At 45.1% G+C, this 19,373-nt stretch overlaps 1 protein-coding gene across 2 annotated transcripts in view; it reads right to left on the bottom strand.

Annotated features, from left to right (window-relative positions):
• The window catches only part of LOC121578165 (SLIT-ROBO Rho GTPase-activating protein 3), a 92,929-nt gene that overhangs the window by 60,643 nt on the left and 12,913 nt on the right, over window positions 1-19,373 (bottom strand). For both annotated transcript variants that reach the window (XM_041892323.1, XM_041892325.1), the window contains exon 2: window positions 7,727-7,922. In XM_041892323.1, coding sequence (XP_041748257.1) covers window positions 7,727-7,922 — 196 coding nt within the window. The remainder of the gene's footprint in view (window positions 1-7,726; window positions 7,923-19,373) is intronic.

The raw sequence follows: 19,373 nt of genomic DNA, 5'->3' as shown, positions 1-19,373 counted from the left end.
TTGGCAAGTCGGTTAGGACATCTACTTTGTGCATGACACAAGTAATTTTTCCAACAATTGTTTACAGACAGATTATTTAACTTATGATTCACTGTATCACAATTCCAGTGGGTCAGAAGTTTACATACACTAAGTTGACTGTGCCTTTAAACAGCTTGGAAAATTCCAGAAAATGATGTCATGATTTAGAATTTTCTGATAGGCTAATTGACATCATTTGAGTCAATTGGAGGTGTACCTGTGGATGTATTTCAAGGCCTACCTTCAAACTCGATGCCTCTTTGCTTGACATCATGGGAAAATCAAAAGAAATCAGCCAAGACCTCCACAAGTCTGGTTCATCATTGGGAGAAATTTCCAAACGCCTGAAGGTACCACGTTCATCTGTACAAACAATAGTACACAAGTATAAACACCATGGGACCACGCAGCCGTCATACCGCTCAGGAAGGAGACGCGTTCTGTCTCCTAGAGATGAACGTACTTTGGTGCGAAAAGTGCAAATCAATCCCAGAACAACAGCAAATGACCTTGTGAAGATTCTGGAGGAAACAGGTACAAAAGTATCTATATCCACAGTAAAACGAGTCCTATATCGACATAACCTGAAAGGCCGCTCAGCAAGGAAGAAGCCACTGCTCCAAAACCGCCATAAAAAAGCCAGACTACGGTTTGCAACTGCACATGGGGACAAAGATATTACTTTTTGTCCTTTGGTCTGATAAAACAAAAATAGAACTGTTTGGCCATAATGACCATCGTTATGTTTGGAGGAAAAAGGGGAAGGCTTGCAAGAACACCATCCCAACCGTGAAGCACAGGGGTGGTTCTTCACGGTTAACAAATCACCCCCATCATGCTGTGGGGGTGGTTTGCTGCAGGAGGGACTGGTGCACTTCACAAAATAGATGGCATCATGAGGAAGGAAAATTATGTGGATATATTGAAGCAACATCTCAAGACATCAGTCAGGAAGTTAAAGCTTGGTCGCAAATGGGTCTTCCAAATGGACAATGACCCCAAGCATACTTCCAAAGTTGTGGCAAAATGGCATAAGGACAACAAAGTCAAGGTATTGGAGTGGCCATTACAAAGCCCTGACCTCAATCCTATAGAAAATCTGTGGGCAGAACTGAAAAAGCATGTGCGAGCAAGGAGGCCTACAATCCTGACTCAGTTACACCAGCTCTGTCAGGAGGAATGGGCCAAAATTCACCCAAATTTACCCGAAACGTTTGACCCAAGTTAAACAATTTAAAGGCAATGCTACCAAATACTAATTGAATGTATGTAAACTTCTGACCCACTGGGAATGTGATGAAAGAAATAAAAGCTGAAATAAATCATTCTCTCTACCATTATTCTGACATTTCACATTCTTAAAATAAAGTGGTGATCCTAACTGACCTAAGACAGGGAATTTTTACTAGGATTAAATGTCAGGAATTGTGAAAAACTGAGTTTAAATGTATTTGGCTAAGGTGTATGTAAACTTCCAACTTCAACTGTATATAATAATTTAACTGTAATAATCAACTGACAATATGTGAGTGAATACAGTATGACCGCTGTTGGAATAGTTACTTCTTATAATTAGTCTTGAGGGGTATGTCAATGTAAATTACATCTTAGTCTTGAGCAGTATGTCAATATCATAGTCCCCAATGGCACCCTATTCCCTAAAGTGCACTACTTTTGACAAGAACCCTATGGGCCCTGGTGCACTTTATAGGGAATAGGGTGCCATTTGAGACACATCATAACAAAGGACAGCTTAGTCTTGAGGAGTATGTCAACGTAAAGGACAGCTTGGTAGAGCTTCATGTGAAAGTCACTACATGCTGCAGGCTTCATCAGCTCAGTGAAGCAGACAGAACTTTGCTATTTTGTGATTCTTTTTACGTTTATCTTTACTTTTTTGCACAAAATGTATCAACTAATATGTCTTATGATCGACAAGAACTTTTGAACATAAGATCAGCAGTTAATAACCTCAATTCCGGCTTCATTTTTCGACTAATCTGCCCTAGGCTCATTGTGTAATTCCAAGCCAATTTTCAGGCTATCCAAGAGGAAACGCCAGTGAAAAAGAGCCAGGAGAGGGGGAGCCCTGGTGAGATTCAGGCAAAAGGAAAATTGGCCACCTCTTCCCTCCATTCTATTGGCCAATGTACAGTCTCTTGATAATAATATGGATGACCTCCAATCGCGGATTTGCTATCAACAGGACTCTCGAAAACTGCAATATTCTCTGCTTTTCTGAAACATGGCTCTCAGACAAGATACCCACATGGATATCCAACTCAATGGAATCTCCATTCACCAAGCAGACAGGACATCAGATTCAGGGAAATTGAGAGGGGGAGGGGTATGCCTCTTCATCAACAGTAAATGGTGTGCTGATTCTAGCGAAGTGGAAGTTTCGACCCATTGTTCACCCGTCTTGGAATACCTTATGGTCAAATGCCGACCCTTCTACCTCTGAGAGAGTTTTCAGCTGTTATCGTGACTGCTGTATATATTCCACCTCAGGACAAGAAAAACAACAAGCTGGCACTTAACAAACGGTACGAGGCCATAAACAAGCAGGAAACCATGCACCCGGAGGCTGCTTTCCTTATTGCCTGTGATTTTAATTCCACGTCATTAAGACATGTAATGCCCAACTTCCATCAACACGTCTCCTTCGCCACTAGGGGCGATAAAGTCCTAGACCACTGTTACTCAACCCACAAGCAAGCATACACAAGGCCCTCCCTCGTCACCCCTTCGGCAAATCAAATCATGACTCTTACTCCTGCTTCCTGTCTACAAGCAGAAGCTCAAACAGGAAGTACCCATGACACGCTCCGTTGAGAAATGGTCCTCCGAATCAGAGGCTATGCTACAAGACTGCTTTGCTAGCGCTGACTGGAATATGTTCCGGGACTCTGCGGATAGCATTGACGAGCTGACCACCTCCGCCACCGGCTTCATTAGGAAATGCATCGCCGATGTTGTCCCCACAGTGAAGGTTTGCTGCTTCCCCATTCAGAAGCCCTGGATTAACACAGAGGTTGGCGCTAAGCTAAAGGACAGGGCTACAGCACACAGGGCTATCACAGCCAACCCTGAGACTATGGCTGAGGACACACCCAAGTACAAGAAGTCCCGCTACGACCTCCGCAGAGCCATCAAACAAGCAAAAGGACAATATAGGAACAAGGTGGAATCCTATTACACATGCTCCGACGCCCATCGCATGGGGCTACAAAGGAAGACCCAGCCGTGATCTGCCCAACAATGCCTCTCTACCAGGCGAATTCAATGCATTTTATGCACGCTTCGACAAAAACAACAGCTCAGCATTCAACAGCTCAGCGTTCAACACCATAGTCCCCTCCAAACTCGGGACCCTGGGACTGAACACCTCCCTTTGCAACTGGATCCTGGACTTCCTGACGGGTGACCCCAGATGGTGAGGGTAGGCAACATCACCTCCGCCACGCTGACCCTCAACACGGGGGCCCCACAGGGGTGTGTGCTTAGTCCCGTCCTATACTCCCTGTTCACCCACGACTGCGTGGCCACGCATGACCAGGGTGGGAAATTTACTTTTTGGTCGCAGTGGCTGGTGGATACCCAAATCTTACCAAGCCATCAATTTTTTTACCAGCCACATTTTTTCCCCTATGCTGTACCCCACCTTGCTATTACCGCTGTAACGTTGAGATTATTTATTCCAGAGCTGACACACACACACACATACACTTACATATAGGATTTTTTTTTAAATTACTGCTCCCAAATGCTCTGTCACCACCAGTCAATTTGGGGGTAAGGGGTCTGCAGTGGAGCGGGTCGAGCGCTTCAATTTCCTTGGTGTCCAAATATATCACTAAGGACTTCAAATGGTCCAGACACACGTAAACAGTCATGAAAAGATTTAGCATTGGCCCTCAAATCCTCGAAAAGTTATACAGCTGCACTGTTGAGAGCATCTTAACTGGCTGCATCACTGCTTGGTAGGGCAACTGCATGGCGCTACAGAGGGTGGTGCGGGCATCCCAGTACATGACTGGGGCCGAGCTCCCTGCCATCCAGGACCTCTTTATCAGGCGGTGTCAGAGGAAAGCCCAGAAAATTGTTAAAGACTCATGCCACCCAAGCCATAGACTGTATTCTCTGCTTCCGCAAAGCAAGCGGTACCAGAGCAACAAGTCTGACACCAACAGGCTCCTTAACAGCTTCTATCCCCAAGCTATAAGATTGTTAAATAGCTCACAAAATGTCTACATGGACAATCTGTGTTTACCCTTCTATTAGATTTGTATTCTTGCACTGACTCTGCACACTCATACACTCACTCTATGCACACACATTCATACTGACTCTATACACACACACATGAACACACACATACAATCATCATATACGCTGCTTCTACTTTGTTTATCATATATCCTGATGCCTAGTCACCTTACCCCTATACAGTGGGGAGAACAAGTATTTGATACACTGCCGATTTTGCAGGTTTTCCTACTTACAAAGCATGTAGAGGTCTGTAATTTTTATCATAGGTACACGTCAACTGTGAGAGACGGAATCTAAAACAAAAATCCAGAAAATCACATTGTATGATTTTTAAGTAATTAATTTGCATTTTATTGCATGACATAAGTATTTGATCACCTACAACCAGTCACACTCCAAACTCCACTATGGCCAAGACCAAAGAGCTGTCAAAGGACACCAGAAACAAAATTGTAGACCTGCACCAGGCTGGGAAGACTGAATCTGCAATAGGTAAGCAGCTTGGTTTGAAGAAATCAACTGTGGGAGCAATTATTAGGAAATGGAAGACATACAAGACCACTGATAATCTCCCTCGATCTGGGGCTCCACGCAAGATCTCACCCCGTGGGGTCAAAATGATCACAAGAACGGTGAGCAAAAATCCCAGAACCACACGGGGGGACCTAGTGAATGACCTGCAGAGAGCTGGGACCAAAGTAACAAAGCCTACCATCAGTAACACACTACGCCGCCAGGGACTCAAATCCTGCAGTGCCAGACGTGTCCCCCTGCTTAAGCCAGTACATGTCCAGGCCCGTCTGAAGTTTGCTAGAGTGCATTTGGATGATCCAGAAGAGGATTGGGAGAATGTCATATGGTCAGATGAAACCAAAATATAACTTTTTGGTAAAAACTGAGTTGCATCCAAAGAACACCATACCTACTGTGAAGCATGGGGGTGGAAGGGACCAGGACGACTGATCCGTGTAAAGGAACGAATTAATGGGGCCATGTATCGTGAGATTTTGAGTGAAAACCTCCTTCCATCAGCAAGGGCATTGAAGATGAAACGTGGCTGGGTCTTTCAGCATGACAATGATCCCAAACACACCGCCCGGGCAATGAAGGAGTGGCTTCGTAAGAAGCATTTCAAGGTCCTGGAGTGGCCTAGCCTAGCCAGTCTCCAGATCTCAACCCCATAGAAAATCTTTGGAGGGAGTTGAAAGTCCGTGTTGCCCAGTGACAGCCCCAAAACATCACTGCTCTAGAGGAGATCTGCATGGAGGAATGGGCCAAAATACCAGCAACAGTGTGTGAAAACCTTGTGAAGACTTACATAAAACGTTTGACCTGTGTCATTGCCAACAAAGGGTATATAACAAAGTATTGAGAAACTTTTGTTATTGACCAAATACTTATTTTCCACCATAATTTGCTAATAAATTCATAAAAAATCCTACAATGTGATTTTCTGGATTTTTTGTCATAGTTGTCATAGTTGACGTGTACCTATGATGAAAATTACAGGCCTCTCTCATCTTTTTAAGTGGGAGAACTTGTACAATTGGTGGCTGACTAAATAATTTTTTTCCCCACTGTACAGTGTTGTAACAATGTGCAAATAGTTAAAGTACAAATGGGAAAATAAATAAACATAAATATGGGTTGTATTTACAATGGTGTTTGTTCTTCACTGGTTGCCCTTTTCTTGTGGCAACAGGTCACAAATCTTGCAGCTGTGATGGCACACTGTGGTTTTTCACCCAGTATATAAGGGAGTTTATAAAAATTGGGTTTGTTTTCTAATTCTTTGTGGATCGCTGTAATCTGAGGGAAATATGTGTCTCTAATATGGTCATACATTTGGCAGGAGGTTAGGAAGTGCAGCTCAGTTTCCACCTCATTTTGTGGGCAGTGTGCACATAGCCTGTCTTCTCTTGAGAGCCAGGTCTGCCTACGGCGGCCTTTCTCAATAGCAAGGCTATGCTCACTGAGTCTGTACATAGTCAAAGCTTTCCTTAAATTTGGGTCAGTCACAGTGGTCAGGTATTCTGCCACTGTGTACTCTCTGTTTAGGGCCAAATAGCATTCTAGTTTGCTCTGTTTTTTTGTTTGTTCTTTCCAATGTGTCAAGTAATTCTCTTTTTGTTTTCTCATGATTTGGTTGGGTCTAATTGTGTTGTTGTTGTTGTTGTCCTGGGGTTCTGTGGGGTCTGTTTGTGTTTGTGAACAGAGCCCCAGGACCAGCTTGCTTAGGGGACTCTTCTCCAAGTTCATCTCTCTGTAGGTGATGGCTTTGTTATGGAAGGTTTGGGAATCGCTTCCTTTTAAGTGGTTATAGAATTTAACGGCTCTTTTCTGGATTTTGATAATTAGCGGGTATTGGCCTAATTCTGCTCTGCATGCATTATTTGGTGTTTTACGTTGTACACGGAGGATGTTTTTGCAGAATTCTGCATGCAGAGTGTCAATTTGGTGTTTGTCCCATTTTGTGAATTCTTGGTTGGTGAGCGGACCCCAGACCTCACAACCATAAAGGGCAATGGGTTCTATAACTGATTCAAGTATTTTTAGCCAGATCCTAATTGGTATGTCAAATTTTATGTTCCTTTTGATGGCATAGAAGGCCCTTCTTGCCTTGTCTCTCAGATCGTTCACAGCTTTGTGGAAGTTACCTGTGGCGCTGATGTTTAGGCCGAGGTATGTATCGTTTTTTGTGTGCTCTAGGGCAACAGTGTCTAGATGGAATTTGTATTTGTGGTCCTGGCAATGTGTGTGTTTTTTTCCAATTTTAACCGCACACTTGTTGTTTGTGTACATAGATTTTATAATGTCGTATGTTTTTCCCCCTACCCCACTTTCCATCAATTTGTATAGCAGACCCTCATGCCAAATTGAGTCAAAAGCTTTTTTGAAATCAAGAAAGCATGAGAAGACTTTGCCTTTGTTTTGGTTTGTTTGTTTGTCAATTAGGGTGTGCAGGGTGAATACGTGGTCTGTCGTACGGTAACTAGTCTTCTCTCTCTCTCTCTCTCTCTCTCTCTCTCTCTCTCTCTCTCTCTCTCTCTCTCTCTCTCTCTCTCTCTCTCTCTCTCTCTCTCTCTCTCTCTCTCTCTCTCTCTCTCTCTCTCTCTCTCTCTCTCTCTCTCTCTCTCTCTCTCTCTCTCTCTCTCTCTCTCTCTCTCTCTCTCTCTCTCTCTCTCTCTCTCTCTCTCTCTCTCTCTCTCTCTCTCTCTCTCTCTCTCTCTCTCTCTCTCTCTCTCTCATACAAGAGGGTTACCAGACAGTACACACACCTTTCTTTCTATCAGTATAAAATATATCATTGCTCTTCATCATACTGTCCTAATATACATCAATAACAGGGTTACCAGACAGAGAGTAGCCTACAAACACACACACACACACACACACACACACACACACACACACACACACACACGGTACCCACTTAAAGTGCTGGTGTTCCCTGGAGGAACGTATCTTGGCGGAGAAGCGCTCGGCCAGTTTGTCCAGGCCTCTAGAGTACTCCAGCTGCAGCTCGGCCTTGCGGCGGAAGAAGTCCTGCAGGTCTTGCAGCAGCTGTAGCCGGGATTCCGACTGCTGCTCAAGACAACGGAACTGCTCCACCAATTGGTTACGGATCTCTGCCAATTAGAAAGGAGGAAAGGACATATTGAAAGAAGGCCAGTGTGGAAAGGTAAACATGTCTTGTGGTCGTAAGGGCAGGCATGCAGGAGGTAAATGATAAGGTGCAAAAATATAACTTTTATATTCTCCAAAATAATGATAGGGGAGACCAGGGCTAAAAGTAACACATGGTCAGGAGTAACAGCTAAATAACTCAAATTAGAAACCACATGTTAATGCTTGGTTAGTGTCTCTACATATCTGAGAAGTTGTAGGAGTACCTATCAATTATTTGTTGTTTTATTGGGGGGATTTTAATTTTAGGCCTGAAGTGAATACTCTTGCAGCCTCTCTTTTTTTATTATTGACCTGTGGAACATTCCCCATTTACTGTATCTAATCATATATTACATTTAAGTCATTTAGCAGACGCTCTTATCCAGAGCGACTTACAGTTAGTGAGTGCATACATTATTTTTTTATTTTTCATACTGGCCCCCCGTGGGAAACGAACCCACAACCCTGGCGTTGCAAACGCCATGCTCTGCCAACTGAGCTACATCCCTGCCGGCCATTCCCTCCCCTACACGACACTGGGCCAATTGTGCGCCGCCCCATGGGTCTCCCGGTCGCGGCTACGACAGAGCCTGGATTCGAATCATGATCTCTAGTGGCACAGCTAGCACTTCGATGCAGTGCCTTAGACCACTGCGCCACTCGGGAGGTCCTTTTTATCAGTAAGAAGAGGTATTTTGATTGGTATAGTTGATGACAATAATTATTGTTGTATTTTCTCACAAGACTCAGATTAGACTCAAATGAGTAATTATGGGTCAGTTGTAACTAATGTTACAATTTACCCATTACCTAATGTTTATGGTATTTTATTTAGACACATGCACATAATGATGTAAAATGTCACTTTACATAAAGTTTCCCAGTACAACTAAGATAATACTTTAGAAAAATGTAAAGAAAAAATCAAATCCATACTTTGAATGCTAATATATCAAATAAGGGCGATTGATTCCATGCCAGCGTAGCCCCAAATTATTTTTGGTATCTCAGATTGTTCTGGTAATTCTCACATAGAAACTTCATTGGGAGGAAGGATGTTACACATACTTTTTATATTTGTATCACAAACTATATATTTTTTTAAGAACCACGTATGGTGAGTGTTCTATGCTTCCTGCTGGGGTGTCAGGGCCTATACTGTTTTGTGCTGGGCTCGCCATGCCTGGGGGCACAGAATATTCTCCTTCTGGTCCATTGTGGATTGATGCTACAGTTTATTAAATAGCATAGGCTACAGTAACGAGTAACAGCAACTGTAAAATGTAATCCAGTATTTGCTAAATAGCCTATGTTTGGAGTGTTGGCAGTCAACATTGTTGTAATTGGCTTCAACGAGCCTAACCAACATGTCTTTACGCATCGCATTTCTCCTGATATAAAAAACAATAGGCTCCCGTAAATTGTACTGTATGTGTGAGTCACGTTCTCAATAAGCGAAATATAGCTCAGGCCTACTGCATTATAGGACTGAATAATTTAAATACGTTTGGAGGAGAGTGTCTTTGGTAACTGGATGAGAGGCGCTCTTTGGAAATGGGGATGGATACTTGATCAAGTGAAATGAAGTATGCAAGTAGGTATATGTGTGTATGTTTTAGGATGTGCAATATATTTTCAATTGAAGGCTCTCTGACAAATAGATCATTAAACACTTTTTATGGATAGGCTACTTTTCAAGGCCAGGATAAAAACACACGACGCATTGCTGTTGAACCAGCCTTTGTTATAGGCCTAGGATAAGGGTTAATAATAATAATAATATGCCATTTAGAAGACGCTTTTATCCAAAGCGACTTACAGTCATGCGTGCATACATTTTTACATATGGGTGGTCCCAGGGATCAAACCCACTACCCTGGCGTTACAAGCGCCATGCTCTACCAATTGAGCTACATAGGACTTGGTTTCTAATCACATGAAATGGAAAAAAAGCAATCTGTTTTTTAAAACAACAACATTTCAAAATAGGATGGGGTCAGCAGCATGATATCATAAATCACTTCTCTCGTTCCATGGCACTGTGTGCACACATAGGCCTACGTTTCTTTACGCATAAAATTCACATGTCTATACAAAATACATAGGCTCCTGTCAATTGTATCATTGCCTATGTGCGAGGCAGACTTTTTAACAAAATCTGTCGTTGATATGGCATTATAGGAGGACTGAATAGTTTGGAGGAGCATGTCTTTAATAATTATTATTTATTGTGTGTCCCTTTCGGGAAATTTGTCTTGCATCTCAACAAACAACAGCACAGCATCACCAATAGGTGCATAAATACAGCACATGTGGATACAGGTCGTAATTCAGTTCGTAAATTCTGATAGCTGATTGTACCAGGCTTGGAAACAGAAATTGAGAACATGAACAAAGGATGTGTAGAATATGGTTGTTATTCTTTCATTGACCTAATATTTATTTAATCTCCTCATGAAATACAGTTGGTGTTGTCCCTTTTTGTATATCTGTTGTGTGTTTGCAGTCCAGGAGTTTTGAGTTCATTTATATTCTTTGTTAATCGGACAAGAAATGCTCTTTGAAAATGGGGATGGATAGCCTATTTGAACAAGCGAAAACGAAGTATGCAGGTACTGTATGTGAATAATGAAAAAGCATGAGGGCAATATCCTCCAAAATATTTCTAAGCACTCTCACTACACCATTTTAACCCCTTTCTTCATAGGCTACTTGGCTAATGGCCAGGATAAAAAGACGCATCTATGCGATGCTGCTAACCAGTCTGGATTAAGGGGAGGGTAGGCTAGGCTTGGTTTTTAATCAAATTAAACTAAATGGGGGGAAACCAATCTTTTTTTTTGTTTCTAAATATGAGATTCACCGCACAAAAGGTACATCTCTCCTTCTATGGGCACTGTGCGTCATGGCTGGCTAGGCTGCGCTTCCGCTCTCTCAGAATCCATCCATTATCAACTGCGTTACCGTTAAGACCTGCTTTTTGTGGGTCTTAAAACTTCCCATTAGCACTGCATGAAAATTTCCCTTTTTAAATCATATAAATTTTATTTTTCACATGCGCCGAATACAACAGGTTGTAGACCTTACAGTGAAATGCTTACTTACAAACCCTTAACCAACAATGCAGTTTTAAGAAAAATAAGTGTTAAGTAAAAAATAGATAAGTAAAACATTTAAATAATTAAAGACCAGCAGGAAAATAACAGTAGCGAGGCTATATACAGGGGGTCAGGTACAGAGTCAATGTACGGGGGCACAGGTTAGTCGAGGTAATTCAGGTAATATGTACATGTAGGTAGAGTTAAAGTGACTATGCATAGATAATAAACAGAGAGTAGCAGCAGTCCGGGTAGCCATTTGATTAGCTGTTCAGGAGTCAGGCTTGGGGGTAGAAGCTGTTAAGAAGCCTTTTTGACCTAGACTTGGCGCTCCGGTACCGCTTACCGTGCGGTAGCAGAGAGAACAGTCTATGACTAGGGTGGCTGCAGTCTTTGACAATTTTTAGGTCCTTCCTCTGACAACGCCTGGTATAGAGGTCCTAGATGGCAGGAAGCTTGGCCCCAGTGATGAACTGGCCGTATGTACTACCCTCTGTAGTGCCTTGCGGTCGAAAGGCGAGCAGTTGCCATACCAGGCAGTGATGCAACCAGTCAGGATGCTCTCGATGGTGCAGCTGTAGAACCTTTTGAGGATCTGAGGACCCATGCCAAATTTTTTCAGTCTCCTGAGGGTGAATAGGCTTTGTCATGCCCTCTTCACGACTGTCTTGGTGTGTTTGGACCATGATAGTTTGTTGGTGATGTGGACACCAAGGAACTTGAAGCTCTCAACCTGCTCCACTACAGCCCCGTCGATGAGAATGGGGGCGTGCTCGGCCCTCCTTTTCCTATAGTCCACAATCATCTCCTTTGTCTTGATCACTTTGAGGGAGAGGTTCTTATCCTGGCACCACATGGCCAGGTCTCTGACCTCCTCCCTATAGGCTGTCTCATCGTTGTCGGTGATCAGGCCTACCACTGTTGTGTCGTCGGCAAACTTAATGATGGTGTTGGAGTCATTCCTGGCCATGCCGTCATGGGTGAACAGGGAGTACAGGAGGGGACTGAGCACGCAACCCTGAGGGGCCCCCGTGTTGAGGATCAGCGTGGCAGATGTGTTGTTACCTACCCTTACCACTTGTGGGCGGCCGTCAGGAAGTTCAGGATCCAGTTGCAGAGGGAGGTGTTTAGTCCCAGGGTCCTTAGCTTAGTGATGAGGACCTTAGCTTTTGCGCTTGTTTTTAAGGACACACCTCAAATATTGCCACTCCTCCCACCTCAGTGCAAGCGAGCTGATGTTAAACAGGTAAATCGATGAACCATTGGAAAATTCAAGTGCGCCAGTTTTTACATGACAAGATTGCAAACTAATGTGCGTTTGACACTTGCACCTCCTTTGCACCAGCCGAAAATAGAAATCAGGGTTTTTCCTGGATCCAAATGGGGCTTAGGAGGTGGGGCGTGGCCATGGGTGTGGCCAATGGTGCAGTCGCTAACCGAAAGTTTTTGAGGCCCTCCTGTTGGCCGCAGTGAAACATTTTGGCTGTTTTAAAGCAAATGCCCTGCAATTCTACACATTTTGCCATGTGGCTGAGAGAAGAATTTGCAGTTTTAAAGCAAATTTCCTGCAATTATACAAATCTTGCCATGGCTTATGCTATCTGAGTGACTCAAACATTATAGCAAAATCAATGCGGGCCCCATGCCATGGCAAAGATACTCCTGAATGCATCATTTTGGGGATTTTAGATTCTCCCTGACAGTCTAGCTTTTATTTTGGTGATAGTTAGTTCTCAAAGATGATCTTATTTAGAAATATATAGGTCCATTATATTTTCTACATACTTTATACCTGGTTTTAGTCATTTAGGTTTACACTGAAAACGTTTTTCCAAAACCACTTTTTATTTTATTTGCTTTTAAGAAAACATATTTTTTTTACTGTTTAGACATAGGTGGCCCAAAATAACACTGTTTTATGCAGAACAATTGTGATGTTAGACTGCAAGGGTTTTTACATTCTGTGTTATTTTAGATAACATTATGCCATAATATGTCATTAACTCATATTTCCACTCATAGAGGTATTTTGATTATAATTGCAGAATGACGACCAAAAACTCTTTGTGAGTTTCCAAACCTCATCAATAGAAACTGCAGACCGCATATTTTAATTCAAAGAATGTGTACTTTTTTAGGATGACAAAGTCTTCTTTGTGGTCCTTCGTAGCACAATGTGTAGATCTCAGAGGCCTGACCTACATTCTATTCTCCATCCTGTCTGCCTAAATCAGCAGACATGCATCTCACGTGTAGGCTTCTACTGCAGCTATGAGCAGTTAAACACACACTCAAACAGACACACACATATGCATGCGGACAGACAGACAGACAGACAGACAGACAGACAGACAGACAGACAGACCGACCGCAAAAAGTGTGTGCCCTTCCTCTCTCGGCCGCCTTGTTAGAAATGTATCCACATGGTCTCCATAGCTGCCTGGATACGGGACCCTGGAGTCATCTCCACTGGCCTGGCCAGAGTTCCTCTTCTGTGTTCCAGTGTGTTCTGTTCCCTCCCAGCAGCCCTTCTATTTATTAGCATAATGGGCTGGGACCAGGGGAGAACGACTGCCCCCTCTCACTGAAGCCATGGAAGTTTAAGGCCGATCATGGTACTGCAGGCATTGTAGGCATTGTTAGCAGAAAACAGGATCCCCCATTATAGTGAATGGAAAAATCTTCCTGCCCAATCTTTGTGTAAAAAAAACACAAATAGAAGACAATCATTATACCAATAATAGGTTCTAATACACCAGATGCAATCGAAGACAATCATGGTACCAATAATTGGTTCTAGTACACCAGATGTATGTCCTTGAACCAAAGGAGTTAAAAGTATAATTTAGTTGCTAATGGCAGCCTGCTGTAACCCGGTCGGCCTTCAACTTGAGGTACTCAATGAGACACTTCCTAGAGTAGATCAAACTACGCATGTAATGTCTCCATGAGACGCCATCTTAACCAACTTAATTTGGCTTCAATGCGCTATTGAGTCTTCACATAGGAATGAATGGTGTCACATGACCGATGGCTTTGTCCATTCATATATACAGTCATATGTTGGGACAAGGGCAACTTTCTGTGACTGTGTCTCAAATGTGACCCTTTTCCCTATGTAGTGCACTATTTTTGACCAGGGCTCTGGTCAAAAGTACTGCATTACATAGGGAATAGGGTGCCATTTGGACAACAGCCAGAGTCTCTCAATAGACAATTAATAGCCTGTATCTGCTGCTGAAAGCAGCAGTAATCAAGTGTCAGTGGAAAGAAATGACAGTCCTGCTGCCAGCCAGCCTCGTAACCCTACTGTGTAAAAATAGAGTATCAAACAACATGCTTTTTTTCTTATTATGTAGCCGTAATACCTTCCCTACCTATCAACTATTTATCTGTTTTGGGGGTAATTTATAATAAATGACCATCTAAGTGGAAAATCAAATCATGTAAGGTAATCTACATATGCATCCCAAATGGCACCCTATTCCCTACATAGTGCACTACTTTTGACCAGAGCCCTATGGACCATGGTCAAAAATAGTGCACTATATAGGAAATAGGGTGCCATTTGGGATGCAATCTATGTGAGGATCAAATGACTGGTTGGTATTATAATGTGATCAGTGTGATAAAGATAATAGCCTTCCTAGAGCCCTAGCTCTAGTTATTTATAGACCAGTAAAGACTATGGAGGGATGGTACACTTGATGGGCACTATTCTCTGGATGCTGCAGGCCTCTACAGAGTTACAGTACAGCCCTAAAAACACATACACAATCAATGCACAGGTGAGAACCGTGAAACACACACATGAACCACAGTATATGCACTAACTGTAAGTCGCTCTGGATAAGAGTGTCTGCTAAATGTTATTAAAATGTAAATTGTAAATGTATAACATACCAAAATAGCTGCATTCTTGTAGGAAAGGTGAATAAATACCTGTAATTTGGGAGCACTGACTTTACTTCAAGCCTGCAGGAATAACGTACAGTATGTAATGTAGGGCACTAGGTTTCTATCTGGTTTAGTCAAGTCAGGCATTTTACATTTACATCATTTAGCAGACGCTCTTATCCAGAGCGACTTACAGTTAGTGAATAATTTTTTTTTTTATACTGGCCCCCCGTGGGAAACGAACCCACAACCCTGGCGTTGCAAACACCATGCTCTATCAACTGAGCTACATCCCTGACGGCCATTCCCTCCCCTACCCTGGACGACGCTGGGCCAATTGTGCGCCGCCCATGAGTCTCCCGGTCGCGGCCGGCTGCGACAGAGCCTGGATTCGAACCAGGATCTCTAGTGGCACAGTTGGCACTGCGATGCAGTGCCTTAGACCACTGCGCCACTCAGGAGACATCACTGTAGCAATGTTTATTTTATTCAATGGTTAGTTCAGACTAACATCTCTAATTGGTAGCTGATGTGTTTTGCCAAAATGACTCAGATGTTCCACAGACCATGGCACAGTCAGTGAGATTTAATTAATAAGTGCAGAGAGCCTGTCTGCCTGTCAAATGCTAGGCTGAATCCCAAATGGCACCCTATTCCCTATATAGTGCACTACTTTTGACCAGGACCCATTGGGGTCTGGTTAAAAGTAGTGCACTATGTGGGTAATAGGGTGCCATTTGGAACGGATTGACAATGTTTGTTTTCGTCAGTAAAAGCTGAGCGGCTACAGCTCTGGTCTGGTACGGTCTGGTGGGTTTCACAAGGATTTGAACCCAAATATGAATTACACCCAGAAACCTGAAGGTAAGTTTAAAACCAGAGTGAAATATGAAAAACCAGAAAGAAAGCCTCTGGTTGTGTCACGCCCTGACTCAGGGGACTCTTATATGTTGAGTCAGGGTGTGGCGTTCTATGTTGTGTTTTCTATGTTTCAGTCTAGGTGTTGTAGTTCTGTGTTTGGCCGGGTGTGATTCCCAATCAGAGACAGCTGTCGCTCGTTGTCTCTGATTGGGGATCATACTTAGGCAGCCTGTTGGCATGCATTAGTTGTGGGATCTTGTTCCGTGTTGAGGCTTGTTTAGTGTTCAGCCTTAGGACTTCACGTTTCGTTTGTTGTTTTGTCGTGTGTTTATCATTGTAATAAACATGTACGCATTTCACACTGCGCCTTGGTCTGACCCGTCCTTCAACGAACGTGACAGAAGATCCCACCAAACACGGGCCAAGCAGCGTGCCCCGGAGGACCGAGCACCCTGGACACAGGTGGGGAAGATTTGGTCTTGGGAGGAGATATTTGCGGGAAAATGACCCTGGGCGAAGAAGGAAGCCCAGGCAGGAGAGGAGCAACGGCAACACAGAAGCCGGCCGAGGAGGAAGCCCGAGAAGCAGCCCCAATAAAAAAAATGTGGGGGGATAAAGGAGTGGTCAGGGAGCGAGAGAGAGGAGCCCCGACCACTGCACCCGGTGGGTTTCCAGATTGAGTCCCTACGACCATGGGAGGAAGAGTGGGAACAGTATTATACTGAGGAGTCGGAGGATGACGACGACGATGAGTTTCTGTTCCCTAACTCGTGGGGGCTACCGGAGGAGTCCTCACTGGAGGAGGAGTGCCGAGAGAGAGAGAAGGATTGGATCTGCAGGGTAAGAGAGGAGGCCACCACATTACGGGGGCTGATAGCTAGAATAGAGCGGGAGAGATCCATTCAAGAGGAGGAACTGCAGGAGGCTCGTAGGGAGAAGGAGGGAGTAGAGGCACGGAGAGAGGAGCTGGTTAGGCAACATAAGGAGCGGGGGTTAATAGAGGAACCCAGTTATGCAGAGCTAAGTACTGTGTCGCCAGTGCGCCGGCACAGTCCGGTACGTCCTGTGCTAGCACCACGCACGTGCCGTGCGAAAATGGGCATCCAGCCAGGACGGGTTGTGCCAGCTCTCCGCTCCAGACCTCCAGTCCGCCTCCACAGTCCGGTCCGGCCCGTTCCTGTTCCTCGCAACAAGCCAGTGGTGCGTGTTCCCAGTCCGGCCCTGCCTGTTCCTGCTCCTCGCACCAAGCCAGTGGTGCGTGTTCCCAGTCCGGCCCGGCCCGTTCCTGCTCCTCGCACCAAGCCAGTGGTGCGTGTTCCCAGTCCGGCCCAGCCCGTTCCTGCTCCTCGCACCAAGCCAGTGGTGCGTGTTCCCAGTCCGGCCCGGCCCGTTCCTGCTCCTCGCACCAAGCCAGTGGTGCATGTTCCCAGTCCGGCCCGGCCCGTTTCTGCTCCCCACACCAAGCCAGTGGTGAGTGTTCCCAGTCCAGCCCGGCCCGTTCCTGCTCCCCGTACCAAGCTAGTGGTGCATGTCGCCAGTCCGGCCCGGCCCGTTCCTGCTCCTCGCACCAAGCCAGTGGTGCATGTCGCCAGTCCGGCCCGGCCTGTTCCTGCTCCTCGCACCAAGCCAGTGGTGCGTGTCCCCAGTCCGGCTCGGCCCGTTCCTGCTCCTCGCACCAAGACAGTGGTGCGTGTCGCCAGTCCAGCCCGGCCTGTTCCTGCTCCTCGCACCAAGTCAGTGGTGCGTTTCCCCAGTCCGGCACGGCCCGTGCCCATTCCACGCACCGGTCAGCTGCTCCACTCCGGAGCCAGAGCAGTCCGCTCCACCGGTGCCTGATCCAGCTCCGGTCAGCTGCTCCACTCCGGAGCCAGAGCAGTCCGCTCCACCGGTGCCTGATCCAGCTCTGGTCAGCTGCTCCACTCCGGAGGCAAAGCAGTCCGCTCCACCGGGGTCCAGGCCAGCTCCGGTCAGCGGCTCCACTCCGGAGCCAGAGCAGTCCGCTCCACCGGTGCCTAGTCCAGCTCCGGTCAGCGGCTCCACTCCGGAACCAGAGCAGTCCGCTCAAACGGTGCCTAGTCCAGCTCCGGTCAGCGGCTCCAGTCCGGAGCCTGAGCAGCCCGCTCCACCAGCGTCCGGTCCAGCTCCGGTCAGCGGTTCCAGTCCAGACCCAGACGTCAGCCCCTCTCCAGGTTCGGGGTCTCCCACACCAGGGTCCAGACAGGGCTTGGAGTATCGTGGGAGGAAGGAGAGGGGAAGCAGCGCGCCGAGGTCCAGACCAGACCAGGGGCGCAACAGGGAGGCAGAGAGTATGTGGTCGTCACGGCCGGAGCCGGATCCGCCTGTTATGGAAAGGTTGTGCGGTCGGAGTCCGCACCTTTGGGGGGGGGGGGGGTACTGTCACGCCCTGACTCAGGGGACTCTTATATGTTGAGTCAGGGTGTGGTGTTCTATGGTGTGTTTTCTATGTTTCAGTCTAGGTGTTGTAGTTCTGTGTTTGGCCGGGTGTGATTCCCAATCATTGACAGCTGTCGCTCGTTGTCTCTGATTGGGGATCATACTTAGGCAGCCTGTTGGCATGCATTAGTTGTGGAATCTTGTTCCGTGAGTAGGCTTGTTTTGTGTTTAGCCTTAGGACTTCACGTTTCGTTGTTTTGTTAGTGAGTTTATCGTTGTAATAAACATGTACGCATTTCATGCTGCGCCTTGGTCTGACCCGTCCTTAAATGAACGTGACACTTTGCTTAAGACAAGTCAGTTCTCTGGGCTGAGCAGAGGGTGAATGTTTACAGTTGTTGTTTCACACCACACACACACACACAGTTGGATTCATATGGATATAGTTACATGTATTTTTGTGTGCAATGTGGATGCTTGTGCAGCAGGTACAGTATATATATCTACAGTGTAGATATATAGCTACAGGACAAATGTGCTTACATACACTACCGTTCAAAAGTTTGGGGTCACTTAGAAATGTCCAATTTTTCTGTCCATTAAAATAACATCAAATTGATCAGAAATACAGTGTATACATTGTTATTGTTGTAAATGGCTATTGTAGCTGGAAACGGCTGATTTTTAATGGAATATCTACATAGGCGTACAGAGGCCCATTATCAGCAACCATCAGTCCTGTGTTCCAATGGCACATTGTGTTTGCTAATCCAAGTTTATCATTTTAAAAGGCTAATTGATCATTAGAAAACCCTTTTGCAATTATGTTAGCACTGATGAAAACTGTTGTGCTGATTAAAGAAGCAATAAAACTGGCCTTCTTGAGACTAGTTGAGTATCTGGAGCATCAGCAATTGTGGGTTGAATTACAGGCTCAAAATGGCCAGAAACAAATAACTTTCTTCTGAAACTCTTCAGTCTATTCTTGTTCTGAGAAATTAAGGCTATTCCATGCGAGAAATTGACAGTCAATGTCAACAGTGAAGAGGCGACTCCGGGATGCTGACCTTCTAGGCAGAGTTGCAAAGAAAAAGCCATATCTCAGACTGGCCAATAAAAATAAAATATTAAGATAAGAAGTCTGAGATATGGCTTTTTCTT

Source organism: Coregonus clupeaformis, chromosome 12 (assembly GCF_020615455.1).
Source record: "Coregonus clupeaformis isolate EN_2021a chromosome 12, ASM2061545v1, whole genome shotgun sequence".
NCBI lineage: Eukaryota > Metazoa > Chordata > Actinopteri > Salmoniformes > Salmonidae > Coregonus > Coregonus clupeaformis.
Note: the sequence above shows the minus strand (reverse complement) of the source record. Positions and strands in the feature narration are given on the sequence as shown.